The 17,578-nt window shown below is 37.6% G+C and overlaps 1 protein-coding gene across 1 annotated transcript; it reads left to right on the plus strand.

The window, feature by feature from the left end:
• Nucleotides 1–390: 390 nt before the first annotated feature.
• On the plus strand, nucleotides 391–13,363 carry LOC139738014 (2-(3-amino-3-carboxypropyl)histidine synthase subunit 1-like; the record flags this gene model as incomplete). Its single annotated transcript, XM_071648678.1, has 12 exons — nucleotides 391–493; nucleotides 2,380–2,450; nucleotides 2,866–2,935; nucleotides 3,116–3,179; nucleotides 3,847–3,968; nucleotides 4,585–4,739; nucleotides 6,352–6,470; nucleotides 8,221–8,289; nucleotides 9,112–9,268; nucleotides 10,207–10,307; nucleotides 10,642–10,720; nucleotides 11,636–13,363. Coding segments are annotated over 12 exons (1,341 nt in total), but the record flags the coding sequence as incomplete, so codon positions are not given.
• Between the last annotated feature and the right edge of the window lie 4,215 nt (nucleotides 13,364–17,578).

Genomic DNA, 17,578 nt, shown 5'->3' on the forward strand with positions numbered 1-17,578 from the left:
CCTGCCTGTTTGTCATTTTGCCTCTGACGAAGATTCTGCTAGAATCGAAAGCTCAGGCCTCTTTTGACTCCAGGTTTTTGTTTTTGTTCGTTTGTTTGTTTGTTTTCAGCAAAACATTGCCCTTTTGAATGTGCCTTTCATTGTGAATGTACCATTTGGACCATTTGGAACAATGTATGTTGTGTTTCGCTTGATCAAGTCTAATTCAGCTGCTACATATAGGAAAGGTAGTAGAATTCATCATTCATGTGTTCAGCAGCTGCAATTCTATGCCACATAAAACAAGACCGCTAACATTAACATTTTTTACAATGCATTATTTGCTCGGTAGGGTGTATGCGATCATGCATATATATTTTGTTTTTCTACTCGTATTTTGCAGGAGCCTGATGTGAAAATCAAAGATTAAGAATGAATTCCCCGTCGGGTCCACTCGTGATTTCAGCCAAAGAAAGCACTCCAAAGCGAATTGCTCCTGGCAAACCAAAGAAAGGTACACCAGACATTTGCAAATGCATGAAACTTTCATGAATTTGGCGAAGAGCCCTTAAGATTCACGAAAGTAAAATGCGTGCAATTTTTTTTTTTTGGTCTACACAATGTTTTAATTGAATGTCATTGGCAATTTGCAAAGTTACTATCATACCACAGTAGAGGCTGTTGGCTCCAATATGCAAAAGTTTCATGCCATGAGTGTTTCTGGTTTTACAGTAGGCCCTCAGCTAAGATTGTGGGTAGGATTCCTGTGAATAGCTTCAGAGGTAATTCCAGTCTTAAAACTCATCTTCCTTGATTTAGCCTTTTGGCAAGACCTCGTGGCTGAAAAAGAGACTAACTGTGAGAGAACGGGTGAACGCCAGACCGAGCGGTGCAGCCGCGAGGCCTTTTGAAACCTGACATGAATTTCTTATCTTGAGCCTTGTTTCAGCGACCGCATCGCTCACCACGCCGTGCCGTTTCATCTAATGAATATGCATAAGTATGCATGTTGACGGCTCGCTCATCCGTAGCTGCCTGCATTGCCAGCACAGCGTTGACAAGTCCTCATCAGCATACCAACTGTGCTCTGACTCATGAATATATGAATAATTCATATTCACCTTCGTCGGGAGGCGGTAGGGAAAAAAACCTAGGTTTCAAAAGGCCTCGTGGCTGGGCCACTCGGTCTCGTGTTCACGCGGTTTCTCGCAGTTCTCAGTGTGGCGAGTTAGTCTCAATCTTCAGCCACGAGGCCTTGTCAAAAGGCTGTCCTTGATTAAGATAAACATTCATTACCCCTTTTGTTAATTATTGTATTTATTATGCTGATTGTTTTATTTGTTAGTCATTGGTTTGTATGCTGTATCTTTGTCTTTATTTTTACAGCGCATAGAGAAGCATGTACTTATTATGGACGTTATAAATGTTGTATTATCATTATTGATTATTAAGAGAAACAGTGCGATATAAATTATGTCCTCATCTTTCCTTTTTAGTGTCATAGTGTTTCCAAACTAAGGACACAATCATTTGGGACTAAATTGTGCATTTTTTGAAATTTTGTCCATTTGTATGTTGTGCTTGTTGTTCACTTCTTGAGTTCAATGTTTAATCCAGACTTTCTGTCCTTTTCTCAGATCATTTTTTTTTTAAAGTAAGGACCTGGAAACTCACTGAAAAAAAAAAAAAATTTATAAGCTCAGATTATTTAGATGATAAAACAAAGGAAAACAGCTATATACTGCAGCTGCCCTAATGTTACGTCCGTCCATGTCACACCAGTTTTTAATTTCATTTTTTTGTTATACTTGTATACAGATATCAATGACTGATTATCTCCTGTAAAAACTGTCAACTGATTACCTTTTCAACACATGGAAAAAATATTGCATTAGGGTTTGGATCATTCCTAATTTCACTCACAATTCAAAGAGCTCTGGGCCACTGGCGTATCTAAGAAGCAGTCAGTCTCTGAGCTCAGCCCTGGTCCTGCTAAAACTGTCGGTTCTCTTTAATCAATTGCTCCAACTTTTCATTTGTAGCATAACTTCATGGTGACATATGGGTGAAAATAAACAAGATAACTATACACTTTAAATGCATAATATTATGAGGTATAAATGTATGAGTTTTTCTGTACCATACTGTAATTGTGAGGGGAACAAAGACAAATCATGTACAGCTATCTGAAAATTGTACCACCGTGTAACACCCATATTTGGTGTCCACAAACACTGCAATCTGGATTTTCAATGCCTACAAGAAGATGGGTAAAATGAAGACATTTACTCCGCACATGGTGTGTGACATGAGATACTGGTATAGAGCCGTATGCATGAGAGGAAGCAGTGTCTTAGCCAGTAATTGTCCTGTTTGTGTGTTTTCATGTTTTTTTTACAGGAGGGAAGACAGTTGGGCAAATACCCGAGGAACTTCTCAATGATCCCCTCTTGAAAGATGCCATGAGAAGTGTAAGATCTGTTAGTGCTATGCTGATATTCTAATCCTTCATTTTGTTCAATCAGCCCAAAGATGAATGTGTACTGCCACAATTAAGTTTTCATGACAACTTACATGTTATTAGTCAAGCATGTGGGTTTTTTTTCCAGGAAGTCAATCTTTTAACATTAATTTTGTTTTAATGATGTTAAGCTGTATATGACAGCTGTCATGAATATTTATTTGAATTAATGTGAAATTGACTTTTTCCATCAGAATATAAAGTCAGTTTTTCCTGCAAGGGACATTCTTGTCATCAAAATACAATGGTAAAGTCGGGCGATCTGTGCTAGAGTGTGATAGATATGATTAAGGAATGCAATCTAGATGTAATATCTCTCTTTAAAAGCTATGATCTTATTTTCTTCTTATACACCTTTTATGCAGCTTCCACAAAACTACAATTTTGAGGTACCAAAGACAATATGGCGGACAAAGTGCATTGGAGCAAAACGAGGTATGTAAGATTAAAACAAGTCATGTTGTGTACTTGATGAAAATAGCTCAGTTCGTATTTGTAAAGTTTTTGGATTAATGTGCATACATGTATTTCAGTCAGGTCAAATTCATTTAATACTGCATTATATCATAATCTTAATTCTGCATTCTATGACAATTTATTATTTTATTTGAACAGTTGCTCTTCAGTTTCCAGAGGGATTGCTAATGTTTGCCTGCACCATTGCAGACATCATTGAAAGGTAAGAGAAAAACCCCAAACCTTGTGTGTTTCCAGCAGTTTCATGACATTCGCTCTTATGATAATAGCTTTCATGAAATATCTGCAAGCTATTAAAGCCAAACATTAAACCTATCCACAAACATAACTAACACAAATCCTAAACCAAACCAAAAACCCTGTCACAACCCTAACCCTAAGTCCATGGAGAAAAATAGGACATGAGCAATTGTTGCAGGAGCAAATGTGTCACCATTTTCAGCACATTGCAGTGACTTTGATTTACCATGGATAATGTAGTCTATGTGATCTAATCATTGAATTGAATTGAATTGAATTGAATTATATTGAGACTGCAAAGTACCTACATTTGTATTGTGTTACAAAGGTCTTCTTACTTTCCCTGCAAGTACTAACTGTGACGTTAACCTAGAATCACCACAATCTTTATATCATGTAATATGATTTTCTGTTTTTGTTTTATGTCTGCTTGTATTTTATGGTGAAATGCCAGATAAGTAATAATAATTACAACAATAATAAGACCATCCCATTAAGACATCCCATCCATGTTTGATTGCAAACTAAATGTAAACCAAGTAAAGTTGTCCTCACCTTGTTTGGGCTAAGTTATAGCAGAGGATTATGTTTATTTCATTCTAATCAACATCTTTGTATTCTATGGTAAGGTTCACTGAGGCAGACACAGTTATCATGGGTGATGTGACGTATGGTGCCTGCTGTGTGGATGACTTCACAGCCAGGGCTCTAGGAGCAGACCTTATGGTGCACTATGGTCACAGCTGTCTGGGTAAGGGGATCTCAAACTCGGAAATATAAGCATTACTATATCTATATTTAAAAAAAAAGATCTCTGCATACATCTTCATTACGTATTAAATTTCCTCATCTGAATCAGCAATTAGTACTTAATTTTCCAGTATTTTCACCTTCTTTGAAATCTTTGTTGTATGAGGTTGAAATCCCTTGCACTGAATTTGTTATGTAAAATCAACACCAGTTTTTCTATTTTGATTAGGAGACAAAGTGGTCTCATGAAAGTTTGATACAATGAGCTTTATGTTCTATGATTCCAGATGTATCTAGCACTACAAAGGTACTAGATAGGCACACTACCGATACTCATCATAGTCACTGTACACCCTTGTACAGTACATGGCTTCATACTCATCTCTCAGCTGTCTTGCCTTCATGACCTATTTTTATTTTTATTCTTACCTTCCTTATATCTGCCATCCTTGAGGAGAGCCAGATCCAAAATATAACATTTGTTATACCATGTATTTGTTGTATTCAAATGGTACACCATTGTAGTTCTGAACCCTGTTCTGGATAAAATAAAGTCCACTGTGATCTCGCAGACATTGATATTTATCAGCATTTCTCTTAATGTCTTATTTCCACAGTGCCTATAAACATAACCACAGACATCAGCATGCTGTATGTGTTTGTGGATATCCAGATAGACACAGCTCACTTTCTGGACACTGTCAGACATAACTTTGACCCTGGGACATCGTTGGCTCTTGTCAGCACAATCCAGTTTGTTGCTGCCTTACATGTGAGTAGACCAGAATAAGTAGTTAATTATTGAAAAGCGTTCTCTTTATGGGTTGCTGATTTTTTATGTTTTGTAATTTCAGAAAGCTTGACTTTCAAATTCTACTACCACTACCACTACTACTACTACTACTACTACTACTACTACTACTACTACCACCACTACTACTACTACTATTACTACTACTACTACTACTACTACTACTACCACCACCACTACTACTACTACTACCACTACCACTACTACTACTACTGCTACTACTACTACTACTACTACTACTACTACTACCACCACTACTACTACTACTACTGCTGCTGCTACTACTACTACTACTACTACTATTACCACTACTACTACTATTACCACTACTACTAGTGGTAGTACTATTACCACTGCTACTACTACTATTACTACTACTACTATTACTACTACTACTACTACTACTACTACTACTACTACTACTACTACTACCACCACTACAACTACTACTACCACCACTACAACTACATTTACTACTACTGCTACACAAATTACTACTATGGCCCTACTGCTTCAGCTGCATCGCTGCTACTACTTCTATTACTAGTATTACTACAGCTACCACTACCACTATGAATAATGGTCATGCAGATGTAGAAGCTTTCATTGTCAGGACACAGCATTTTGTTGTTGTTGTTTTTTAGCAAAACCTGCGCCTCTGAGTTTCTCACCGAGATCCTAGATGTTTATGTTGCTGCAATGACGGATAAGCTGTGAACGTAGAGTAATCTTGTTATAGCCCAGGACTACTGTGTAGACTCACTCTGCTCAGGAAGACATTACAAGACATGACTGTACAGAGCAACACTGGACACATATGACATGAGGCTGGTATGCTTACTTTGAAGGGTACTGTATAAGTGGTTTCTTTCGCGGTGGTTTTATTTTCGCGCTTTGAGGTTGAACTGCGAATTTAACATCACGCGAAAATGTTTTGAACTCGTGGGTTGTTACAACGCTATCATTACCGACCGCGAATCTAAACACACGCGAAAAAGTCGGCACCGATGGAAACCGCGAAAGTTTCTGTACGCGAAAGAAACCACTTTTACAGTAATCATATCCAGCTGAATCAAGACTAAATCTAATGTTTGATTTTGATTTAGTCTGCATTTGCTATCATTTCTACACAGGCTTTGCTCTTGTTCTTCATTTTGTTAAACATGATTCCGAAGGTCGCATCTTCATTACTTTTTTTATCTTATCTTATGTTATTTTCTAACCTTCTCTTTCTTCCTCTCCTTTTTACTCTCTGGTTTATCTTTCTTTTCCCTTGACTTCCGAACCCTTTGCCTGATTCTTACTCTATTCGTCCTTGCAAATGTCACTGTCCCCAATTTTTCTGTCTCCATTAGTGCAACCTCACCACTGTCCTTCGCTCCTTCCCCTACACTTTCCCGATGTTGCTTCCATCCTCAAATCTCCTCTTTCTAAGCTCTTCTTTTGCCAAGCAACAGTCCTTTCAAGGACTACAAACACATGGTGTCACTGCAAACCTCTTGTCTTCAAGACTAACCCTTCATTGTAAGGTAGACTGATGTCATACTCTGGTCTTTCTCTCATCATCACACAGGCCTCTGCAGCAGACTTGCAGCCAGATTACAAAGTGGTGCTTCCCCAGAGCAGGCCGCTGTCCAAGGGAGAAATCCTTGGCTGTACAGCACCCAAACTTAGTCAAGTAGACAGCATCATGTGAGTTCATTTTCTTAATGTCTGAATAACACGGTACTAACATTAAAAGAGAGTCTTTAATGGTGGTACAATTGAAATAGTTCAAGCTGTTTAAGATGAGCAGCAGATCAGAGAAAATTGTGCAATAAAGCAAGATAAAGTTTCAACTGTTTTGATACTAGAAGTGATGTTTGAATGCTAGGAGTGTGTTTTGAACTAAAATGTCAGAGAAGTTAAACTTTTATTTTTTAACCATTGATATTCTTGGTAAAGTCTTTCACTGTAATTTTTAAATAAAAATGCTTTCTTGCTGTATGTCATTTAACCCTAACTAGGCCGGGCTATTTAGGTAGTTGATAGAGCTGGGGGGCTCCCAGGCCCCCCCTCCAGATCTCGGCCGTCGACCGCGCGATCGCGAAGAAAATTGGCACACACATTGCCTATGATGTAATCTAATATCATGAAGTTAATTTTTCAAAAAGATCATCATTTATGCTAAATTATGCTACTTTATGCATGATGATGCATAAAATCAGGCTATTTGGTATAAATCACAAAATAAAGCTCAAAACAGGCACATTTTTTGTGTAAATATTCTTTTTAGTGTCCTTAGCAAATGTAATTAAAAAAAATTGTGATATCAGAAAAAATTCTTAAGTATTTTATTGTTTTTTTAATTTCTTATGTATTTCCTTTTTTTTTCGACTTTATGTTTTTCATTGTTTTTTCGATGAAATTTGTCCGCGACATCGCTCCGAACAAGAAAATATGTTACTCATTGATTTTAATCAATAAAACACCAAAATAATCATGCTTTTATGAAATTTGCCAGTAAACACAGTTTGCATTGAAATTGTACACGAATTAACGTTTTTGAGCAATTTTTGGTCTGACATGCATGTACATATTTATGCGTAACTTTGGAACCGCGCGCCCGGGCGTCGCAAATTTGGTGTCAAAAGATGCGGGAGACTCGAAAGAAAAAAGTCATGAAACGTCGCGGCGATAGCTTTTTGCGATTGCGATACATCGCGCGGAACGTCGAGGGGGGGCCTCGGAGCCCTCCCGGCCTAGTTAGGGTTAAGACAAAACAGTTGCTTTCAGTGTACAAAGAAGAAAAGGAAAGTGTACTCAGTCAATTTGTTTACACAGCAAATAAGGTCAGAATAAGATTGGAGGGAGAAAAGGGGACTTCTAATCATGTATGTTCCTCAACAGTTTATAACAAATAAAACAATACAAATGTTTGACAGCATTCAGATATTTAATTTTGCAAAATATAAAGTATTCAAGTTTTATGTTTCTAGTCATATGCAGTACATGTGTAGAGACTTTGATACACTGAGATCAGGTTTGCATTCTTGACCTGTCTATCAAGTGCTGTGAAATCTTTCCTCAGTGGCATTGACTTTGTTAGTCATAGAAACAATTATAGATTAACTGTCATGTTACAATGTCACTAATGCTTGGAACACATGGTTGTATTCAGGAAGTGTTTGGGGCTATTATTATCGTCAGATTTCTTCAATTACTTCTGTAACTCTCTTGAAGAATAAAGTCATCGAAGACTTTCCTGAGAGAAGTTTGCCAGAGAAATCAAAGAATTCTCATTTCATAGTTAAATGGCCAATTTTCTTGATAAGAGAATGATAGATTTATCAGAGAGTGTGGCCAGTATCTTGTCTGACTAAATGATAAACTAGAAATGTGAATATTCAAAAGCAGGTCATCTTAATGTTCGCATAATTTCCTCTTGCATTGATTTTTCCAGTTACCTTGGAGATGGACGGTTTCATCTGGAGTCCATAATGATTGCCAATCCATCAGTCAAAGCTTACAAGCTAGTCTTCTTTTTCTTACTCTACATTATCTTGGTCATTCAAACTGAATAGAACTGGAAAGTAGTTTGGAATTGAAGTAGTTTAAGACTAACATTGTGAGAGTTGCTTGAGTTTTAAGGTTCACCAATCATGTATTTTCTGTGTGAGCAGCAATCCCGTTCACGCACTGATAATAAATGCAGGACAATGCACTTTTCACCTACTCACCGTATCAGTGTGGAGTATATCTATTGTGTGAAAGTTGTAAAGGTCTTTGTTTTTTGTTGAGAAAAACAGCTAAATGGTGTTTCCACACGATGAATAATGTATTCTATTAGAGACTTTCAGCTATATGTCTTCACAGTTTTGGTTTTATTATTTTGGGGGTTTGGGTTGTTGTTGTTTGATAGGAAATTATGTGTCTGTGCCAAGAAATTGGGTTTGTTACAGTAATGTCAGAAGATTCTTTGTCACCTGCATGTAGAGGAAATGTGTTATAGGGCCATGAATATTAGCTTAATTTGGAGTATCACCACCTGTACATTAAGCAATTATTTGTAAGATTAGCCTGTCTCTTCCTTTGTACAATGCACTCCCGTCATAACGAACACGGTTATAACAAAATTCCGGTTACCACCAAGTAGAAATTCAGGCTCCAACATCATCAGCTCTGTTTCCCCCCAATTGTTTATTTGTTTCGTTATAACAAAATTTCGTAATAAAAGAAAACTGCCATTGCGATGATCTCGTCATAACAGGAGTTGACTGTATTAGAATTTATGTTTAAGAAGATTCTGTAAGACAATTCATGTGAATGCAACCCTGCCTCTTTCTAAATCCAGATACGATCCATACAGTAAGATATTTTCCCATGAGTACTACGAGACAGACAAGATGCACACCCTACGTCAGGAGGCCATCAGCAAGGCATCCCAGGCAAAGAAACTTGGCCTCATCCTTGGCACGTTAGGCAGACAAGGGTCAACCAAAGTTCTTGAGGTGAATTTCAATTTTCTGCTGATTTTGGGTAGAATTATGATGTGTTTTGTAGTATGGAGATAGAAAACTTGCAGATGACTTCATTATCATCATCACCTCCATTATTCTACTCTGTGGGTTTGGGTGTTTTATCTCCATGATGGCCTTTCTCTATGCCATCTTCAAGTGTGATTTCTACTTGGGCAGTATGTGATAGTTTAATGTCCCTTCCAATTGTCTCCTCTCAGATCTTGTGAGGTCTGTCCCATGGCTTTTGTTTGTAGCCTCTTGTATTAAGCCAGTGACTTTCCTCTCTCCTTGCCCCATACAATATACCATAGTTTATTAGCCCTTCCCTACTCCACTTCTCCCAACAAGTCTAAGGAAACTTGGACGGATTTCTATCTTTCTTTCTTTTTTTCGGGGGGGGGGGGGGGGGGGGTGGGGGGGGGCATGGGGAGGGTCTCAAAGGGATACCATGCAAATCTACGTTAATCATCCTTAATCCTTTACGGTTTGATTTTGCTACAACATGCATTTCTAAAAGATGCTTGCCCGAGTATACTCAGGACTCGTCCTCAGTGGGTTAAATTGCACATTTCCCTCCAAGGAGGTCAAAAGCAAAACAGAAGACATGGCTTTTCTTCAAAGTTGCCATTTCATTTCATTTCATTCCTTTGTATAAGCATGGCACATACTTCAATCCGGGGACTGGTCTTCCATAAGTGTGTGGGGGTTGATGAATTATTACTGGCAAGGCAGATGCCAGAAGCCTTTATTCTGATGCCATTGTGTGTCCCTATGCATCTGAAGCTGATAAATTGCTCTCCAAATTTCTTTGTGCTTCAATGAGACTGCACTTTTCTTGTATCTTTTTAAAATAATGCAATGCAAAACCATGAGAAAAAGGTAGGGCCGTGGCTGTAATCTCTTGTTGTATCTTTAAAATGCTTTCACAGAACTTAAAGGACCAGATCAAGCAAGCTGGAAAGGACTATGTCATTGTTCTACTGTCAGAGATATTCCCAGACAAATTAGGCTTGTTCACTGATATTGATGCGTAAGTATGAAATTAGAACCCATGCCAGTATTTTGTTTGTGATGAAATGCTGCGTGTTTTTCCCTTGTACTTGAAAATTGCATAAATTATTATTTTTTTTTAAATCTTATGTTCAACTCTGATGATACCACTAAATGATATATGGGTTTCATCTTTCTCTGTTTAGTAGAATAATGTGGAGGTGGAATCTAAAGGACCCAGTGAAGATGGTAAAATGTATTGAGTGGAAATTGCTCTGCAATGACATTTCCGTGAACCAAACTTTGGAAATGCCTAGTGTACTGATTTCTATACCTAAAAGATAATTATTTGATTTCTTTTTTCTTGTTATTAGATGGATACAGATTGCCTGTCCACGATTGTCCATTGACTGGGGATATGCCTTCCCAAAGCCTCTCTTGTCACCATATGAGGTAAGTACATACAGCAGCACTTCCAACACTGTACTGGAGAGCACAACCAATCAGAATTTATCTATCTCTATCCAGCAGAAAATCTTTATACATGAATTCCTTTAAGAAAGCTCCGGAGGCATACAGTGTATCTGTTTCAATGAAGAATGTATTAAATGGTTTTGTTTACATGGTTTGATATCGATGACTTAAATACTGTAAAACACGATATTTTCGCGAATTGGAGCCAACGGCCTTATTCGCAGCATGAAACTTTTGTGAGTTGCCTCTAACGTTAGATGCATATAGTGTAGAAAAGATCTTTAGCATGCATTTTAATTTCTTGAAAGTCTGCTCTGGCAAAATTCGCAAAATCAAAATGCATGCGAACATTACTCGTTTTACAGTAGACAGAATAGTTTGGTCTATGGTGTAATCACTCTGAGCCTGAATGGAGGTTACACAAAATGCTGATGGTTTTGTGTATGTCACCATGTATGTCACTGTGTATGTCTGTGTGTATGTATGTACATGTATGTGTGTGCATACATGTGTGTATGTGTACATGTATGTATGCATGTATGTATGAATGTATGTATGAATGTATGCATGTATGTATGTATGTATGTATGCATGTATGTATGCATGTATGTATGAATGTATGTATGTATGTATGTATGTATGTATGGAAGATGAATGAAATCCAGACCACATGTACATGATAACATAGCATGGGTTTGCATTACACCAACACTCGTATAAAGAAACACATGTAATACCAGTACCAGTAATTAGTGTAAAGCATATGGTGATCAGTGTTTCATTTCTAGATCAGACCTTTTTCCTTGTTAGCAAAGTACATAATATTCAGACACTGTACATGCATTAAGATTGATGCTTGTATCTTTGTGTGTGTCTGTTCATCTTGTTATCAAGGCTGCGGTAGCTCTGAGGTCTGTAGAGTGGCAGTCATGTTACCCCATGGACTTCTATGCCAATGACAGCCTGGGACCGTGGACACCAAACAACCAGCTCCACCGCCCTCTCAGACCTGGTAGGAAAGCTCACCCAAGGTCAGCGGCAAAACAAGATGTCAGCCAAGAGGGTGGTGCCAAAGTGGAATCAGGAAACCAGGAGAAAGCTATTCCATGCGAGGATAAGAGATGAGACCAAGCTACCAGCAGTGAAGTGAATAGACTGTATTTGAAACAAACTCTAGTTAGGGATGCTATGGCTGCAAGTCCATCAGACAGATAAAGAATGTAGAATGGAAGCACAGATGTGGTGACAATAGTTTATGTTGAGAGGAAACTGAAGGGAATGCATATTGAAGTATATCCTGAGGTGTTTATGTGTACTGGCAGGATTGAATATCAGAAAACCTTGGTGAACCCATGTATGCAAGAGAGTATCAATGCTGGTGGTAAGTCTGTAGGACCCGCTGAGCTGGGGTCATGTCATTGTCTTTGCTTGATGGTAAGCGGCTTTTCTCATTTCGGCCACTACCTCATAGGCATAATTAAGGTTCTTGCCATCAGGGCACCACTAGACAGTCCAGGTTGGGGTTGTTGCTTTCTTTCACCACATCAGGTAAATCTCTTCACTGCCCAATCAGTATTGATATAATTGAAACCACACCCCAAAAATCTAGCCAGTTTATTAAAATAGAGAAGAGCAGAAAATTTACTGGTATTCAAGACATCTGCAAGAACATGTGCAGGTCTTGTTTTTGTTACATTCAGGATTTATTTACAGTTAACCAAGTGTCTGTTACTGCGATGTACAGCCGTAAGCAAGTGTGCTTTGTAGGGCTTAGAATCTCTGTAGGAATTGGAAACTTGCTTGCTGTTTGAAGCCTCTAAATTAAGAAGTGTCATACTACATGTATCAATTATGCCCCCTTTGTAGTTCATTTATGTTGACTAGCATTTTTTTTTTTTAATCCAACAAGAATACGATTCATACCCTCACATGGTATGGCTTGGGCAATTATGTGTTACTGCACATTTTGTAGCTACATGTACTACTCTAGCTGGTCCTTCTAATTACTGTAAACATGGACATTTCTGCACAAGTGACTTTTTTTGCACTCTCTTGGGTAAAAGGAATCTGGCATGATTTTAATTCCCAGATTCACAACATAAAATGGTGTCTTATATAATTTTAGCACACAAAACAAAAATGTATGCTTTTTCATGCTAGTTTGTCTTTGAGAGAATTGCATAAACATTTCCAATTTTACAGGAATCTCTGAGAAGTGGTGAGGGTCCTTGCCATACTAAATCCACGTGGTCTTCTTACTCTGCTCAAGTCTGGTGTGACGTAGGAATGACATATGAGTAAAGTGGTGTAAACACAGAGATGATCATTTCTTGGACTCATTTCCATGAGCATTGGTGGAGGCTGTAGGCATCCTAGAAGGATTTGGATTCCACTGCATTCAGTTTGATTGCAGTATTTCAATGAAAACAATGACATTCTCATAAAATTTATGTGTGTACTAATGAGGCAAGGTGTATGAGTAAAAGGATTAGGTAGCAAAACATGCTTGGAGTGTGATTCAAAGTCACAGACATAATGACAATGATAATGCCATATGCATAAGCCCTTCAACTATTCAGTAAAGCGTGTACATGTCTTAATAATCCATACTAAAAAGAAACAAAAGAAGTAGTGAATGACAGATTTATATTGTTTGTATCAAAGAAATATATGCTTCTTGAAATAAGATCCTGAAAGGTGTCTTATACTCGTCTTGTCCCACACAATCTTTAGAGTTGATCCAGTTATCTATTCTTCGGCTGTAAACATGCAGCCTGACAGGCTGTGAATCCATGCAAACATAGGGTGGTACATGTATTCTGAAAATCTTCCTAAGTTTCTTCCTAAGTTAGAAACTTAGGAAGTGCCTAGGAAAGACTGAATTGGTATTCTGAAATTTCTTTTGAGGAAATTCTTAATGCAAATTAGGCCATCCTTTTCCCCGCCCACATCCTTTCTTAAAGCCAATACAAAATGCTGTTTCATAACCAACCAATGACAATCACGTATTACTATGATGTAGGGTTAAATACACGTGCGTTGCATATCCGCTTTCTCATGCCAATTTCGCGCATCAAAGTACATGTTGCGCGCAGTGAATGACAAGCGCCTATCACGATGTTTTGCAGCTTGCTATATCTTAACAACATACTTCGGACAGGGATGGGGCTTTTTTTAATACATTGTATCTTCCTAAAATTCTTTTCTAAATGCATCCTAAAATACCAACTTCTTCCTTAGTCAGAAATTTGCATATCTCATCATCATTTGCATATCTTCCTAAGTTTCTTCCTAAGTTCAAGAAAAAACTTAAGAAGACACTTAGGAAGAAACTTTGAAAGGATTTCAGAATACCACCCCAGGTGTTTATCTTCGTTATAACTGAGATTGAGGATATCAAGCCATTCAGTTATTAATATTGAAGCTCCTTGAATACCAGTTTCTCCCTTGGCCTGTAACACCTTCATTAGGGATGACTGGACATTTGTGTGTGTCAGTGTGTGTGGGTGGGGCCGGGGGGTGCTGTGGGCTGATAAGAGGGAGCTTTAGATTTTAGACGCGCGGACGTTCAGAGGGAAAAAACATGTTCTGAGCGTGCGCAGAAGCGCGCGTCAAGTCGATCTATTTTTAGCTTGTGTCGCCTGAGTTTTTCACTACGCATACTGGGCTATTTTTACGTCCGCACAGCTTGCAACATAGAGAGCTACTTACATTGTATGCACCGATCATATGGGGGCACGATTTTATTTTTTATACGTTGCGTCCCAGCGTAATCTAAAGCTACTTTTCAACGCAACGCAGGGGAGAGGAGAACGTCCAGCGCACTCATCGTCTCAAACGTCCGCGCGTCAAAATCTAAAGCTCCCTAAGGTCAAGGGTCCATGCTAAACCATTCCCCCTTCCCCTCCTCCATTTCATGATTTATGTATCTTTTCTTCTTTTTTTCATGACTCCACCAACTTTTTTTCTTCAAGAGGCTTATCTTGGCTTGGATTGGCTGTTCCAGGCTGCTACTGGGCATCTACCACCACCTTTGCTTGCATCCTCTGAAACAATCCAAACCCTCATCTTCCCCATCCCCTCCACTTTCTCACCTCTTAAATACACTCAACAAAGAAAAAAGAAAGAAAGAAAGTAATCACTTTTTCAAGTTTGTATTTCTCATAGAACATTCAGCTTAAAGTTAATGTTTTATATACCATATTAAAGGTAATTTAATTGGCCATCAACCTGGTAGGTCAATAAAAAGGTTAACTTTACACATGAGTGAACATTTTTTGTTTTCTCTTCAAAGGCACAAAAGTAAAAATTCCAAAAAAGCAAGTTGTCGTTTATGGGTGCTCTTTATAAGTGCTTTTCCATGTACCAATAAGAAGAAAAGACAAATTTAACACCAAAGAAATCATGAATTTAGTTGCAAAAAATAAAGCTATGACCTCAATAATATCTTTGAAGCCCAAAAGATTAATAAAGGGTAAAATAATGGACGAAAAAGAAGAATCTTCTTTCAAATCCAAGTTCAAAAGAAATGAGAGAAGCAATGTACAATTTAAACAAAAATGGTAAGAATTTGAATTGCTTTCTGAAGTTAGAAAGATTGTAAATAATATTTGATTCTTGAATTTGTCTCATGAATTCTTAAATTACTAAATAAAACAAATGAAATAAAGAGATTCTGTTCATTTAATCATCTTTGTGCCCTTACTCTTTATGTCACTTGAAGTTTGAGTTGACAGAAAATTCGTATTTTCCCCTTTAGTTTTCAACTTTGATTTTTTTAAATGTTATAAAGAAATATAGAAAACGAAAACTTAATTTTGCTATTTAATTAAAGTTTCTCATTACGTTAAACTGGTCTTTTGTTATCACTGTTATGTTGAAGGGCCTTTCCAAATGGAAGACAACATATTGTATGCAATTTTTACTTTTGTGCCTTGGAAGACAAAAATGAATGTGTTCGCTCATGCGTAAAGTTTCTCTTTATATTCACCTACTAGTTTGATAGCCAATTAAACTATCTTTAATATGGTATATAATACATGTACATTGATTTTCATCAAAATCTTCTATGAAAAATATGAACTCGAAAAGTGTTTACTTTCTGTTTTTGTTGAGTCTTATCTGTAAAAACAAACAAACAAACAGAAAAAAATCAAAATAAAACACTCTGTAGTATTCATGTATACATGAAAACATGGCAAAGAAACTCGCTACAGACAGGCCTGCACTGTTGCAATTTGTATCTTCTGATTCATTTTTCTTTATGTTTTGGTTAACAAAGATAATTACGTTTAATGTTGCTATAAATTAGAAACATTCACAACACAAAACTTGCAAATTGGAAGCAATGACCTCTTAGCAGGCCTGAAACTTGCCCAAATCACCACTGGCATTCAATGCATTGTGTAAACAAATACTTCACATGCATTTTACTCTTATCATAAAACTTGACTCCCAAATTTGCAAAAGTTTCAGACATGCACACATTTCTGGTTTGACAGTCGTGTTAAACCATGTGTGTCTTTGTGGATTGTTTCTGTATACATTATACAGTCTCTATTAGTTCATATTTTGGTTGGTTTGTACCCAGGAATCATCAGGCCATTCAATTTCCCTAGGCATTATTTTATACAGTGGTGGCCGATCCAGAAAGGGGGGGGGGGGGGGGGGGGGGTGGGACAACCGCGCACGCCCCCTTTATTTTTCTGTTAAAAACAAAAGAAATTTTAAAACTAGAAATGTCGCTATGGCGACTGGTATGCCTCCGCCATAATGCATGATTCTCCTAATAGGTCTATAGTACATGTGGACAATGTGTGATTAAATTTTCACAAAATTGGCGAAATTGGCCAATTTTCACAAAATTGGCAAAACAAGTTTGTCACAAATATGTTGAATGTTCACCTTCCTTGACCTAGGTTAATTGGATGAATAGGAGAGCATGTATTTGGGATTTAAGGACTTTAACTTGACTTTGACCCATTCATACGTTTATGCATTGAGTAATTTTCAAGGTATGGAGAAAAAGTGCCATACCAAATTTCTGTATTGAATAGTAAATTGTTACCATTTTCATCCGGCCTTTGACCCATGTGACCCTAAAATTCTTAAGATAATCACTGTCAGGCAGAACATGCGTAAATGTGTAGTACGTTTCAAGATAACTTGAGCCACTTCCGAGATATGGAGGAAAAAATTAGTTCAGCACTTTCACTTGATCTTTGACCTTTTGACCTTTGAGGCAAAAAAAAAAACTTTCCAGAGATTCTATTAGATTATACGTGCATACACCAAGTGTAAAAATAAATAATCCTGCTGCCATTGCATAAACAGGGAAATAGTAAAATTTGAAGTGTTGCCCTTGACCTTTGACCCCTGACCTTTGACCCCATGAACCCTTAATTTTCTAGATAATCACTGCCAATGTATGTTCCATGAAGATACCCTGAACAAATTCCAAGGTACAGAGAAAAAAGGTGAAGTTTTGATGTTTATACTTGACCTTTTGACCTTTGACCTCATGACCCAAACTTTCACCAGAGAATCTTAACTGGGTAATACATGTATACACTAAGTTTATTCAAGAAAATATCTTCAGGCATTGCATAGATATGGTGGAAAAAGTGAAATTTTATGTATTTGACCTTGACCTTTTGACCTTTGACCTTGAGCATGTGCACCCAAAAGTTGATAGACACAACTTCACCCCCTAATACACATACATGCCAAGTTTCATTAGGATACCTCAAAAGGTTTTGGTAGTTACCCTGTCCACAAAATTCATTACGGACGGACGGAAGGATAGACGGAAGGACGGATGGACAGACGGACGGACGG

Source organism: Diadema antillarum, unplaced genomic scaffold, assembly GCF_040938485.1.
Source record: "Diadema antillarum isolate AM-2024a unplaced genomic scaffold, OU_Dant_1.0 seq00000719_RagTag, whole genome shotgun sequence".
Lineage (NCBI taxonomy): Eukaryota > Metazoa > Echinodermata > Echinoidea > Diadematoida > Diadematidae > Diadema > Diadema antillarum.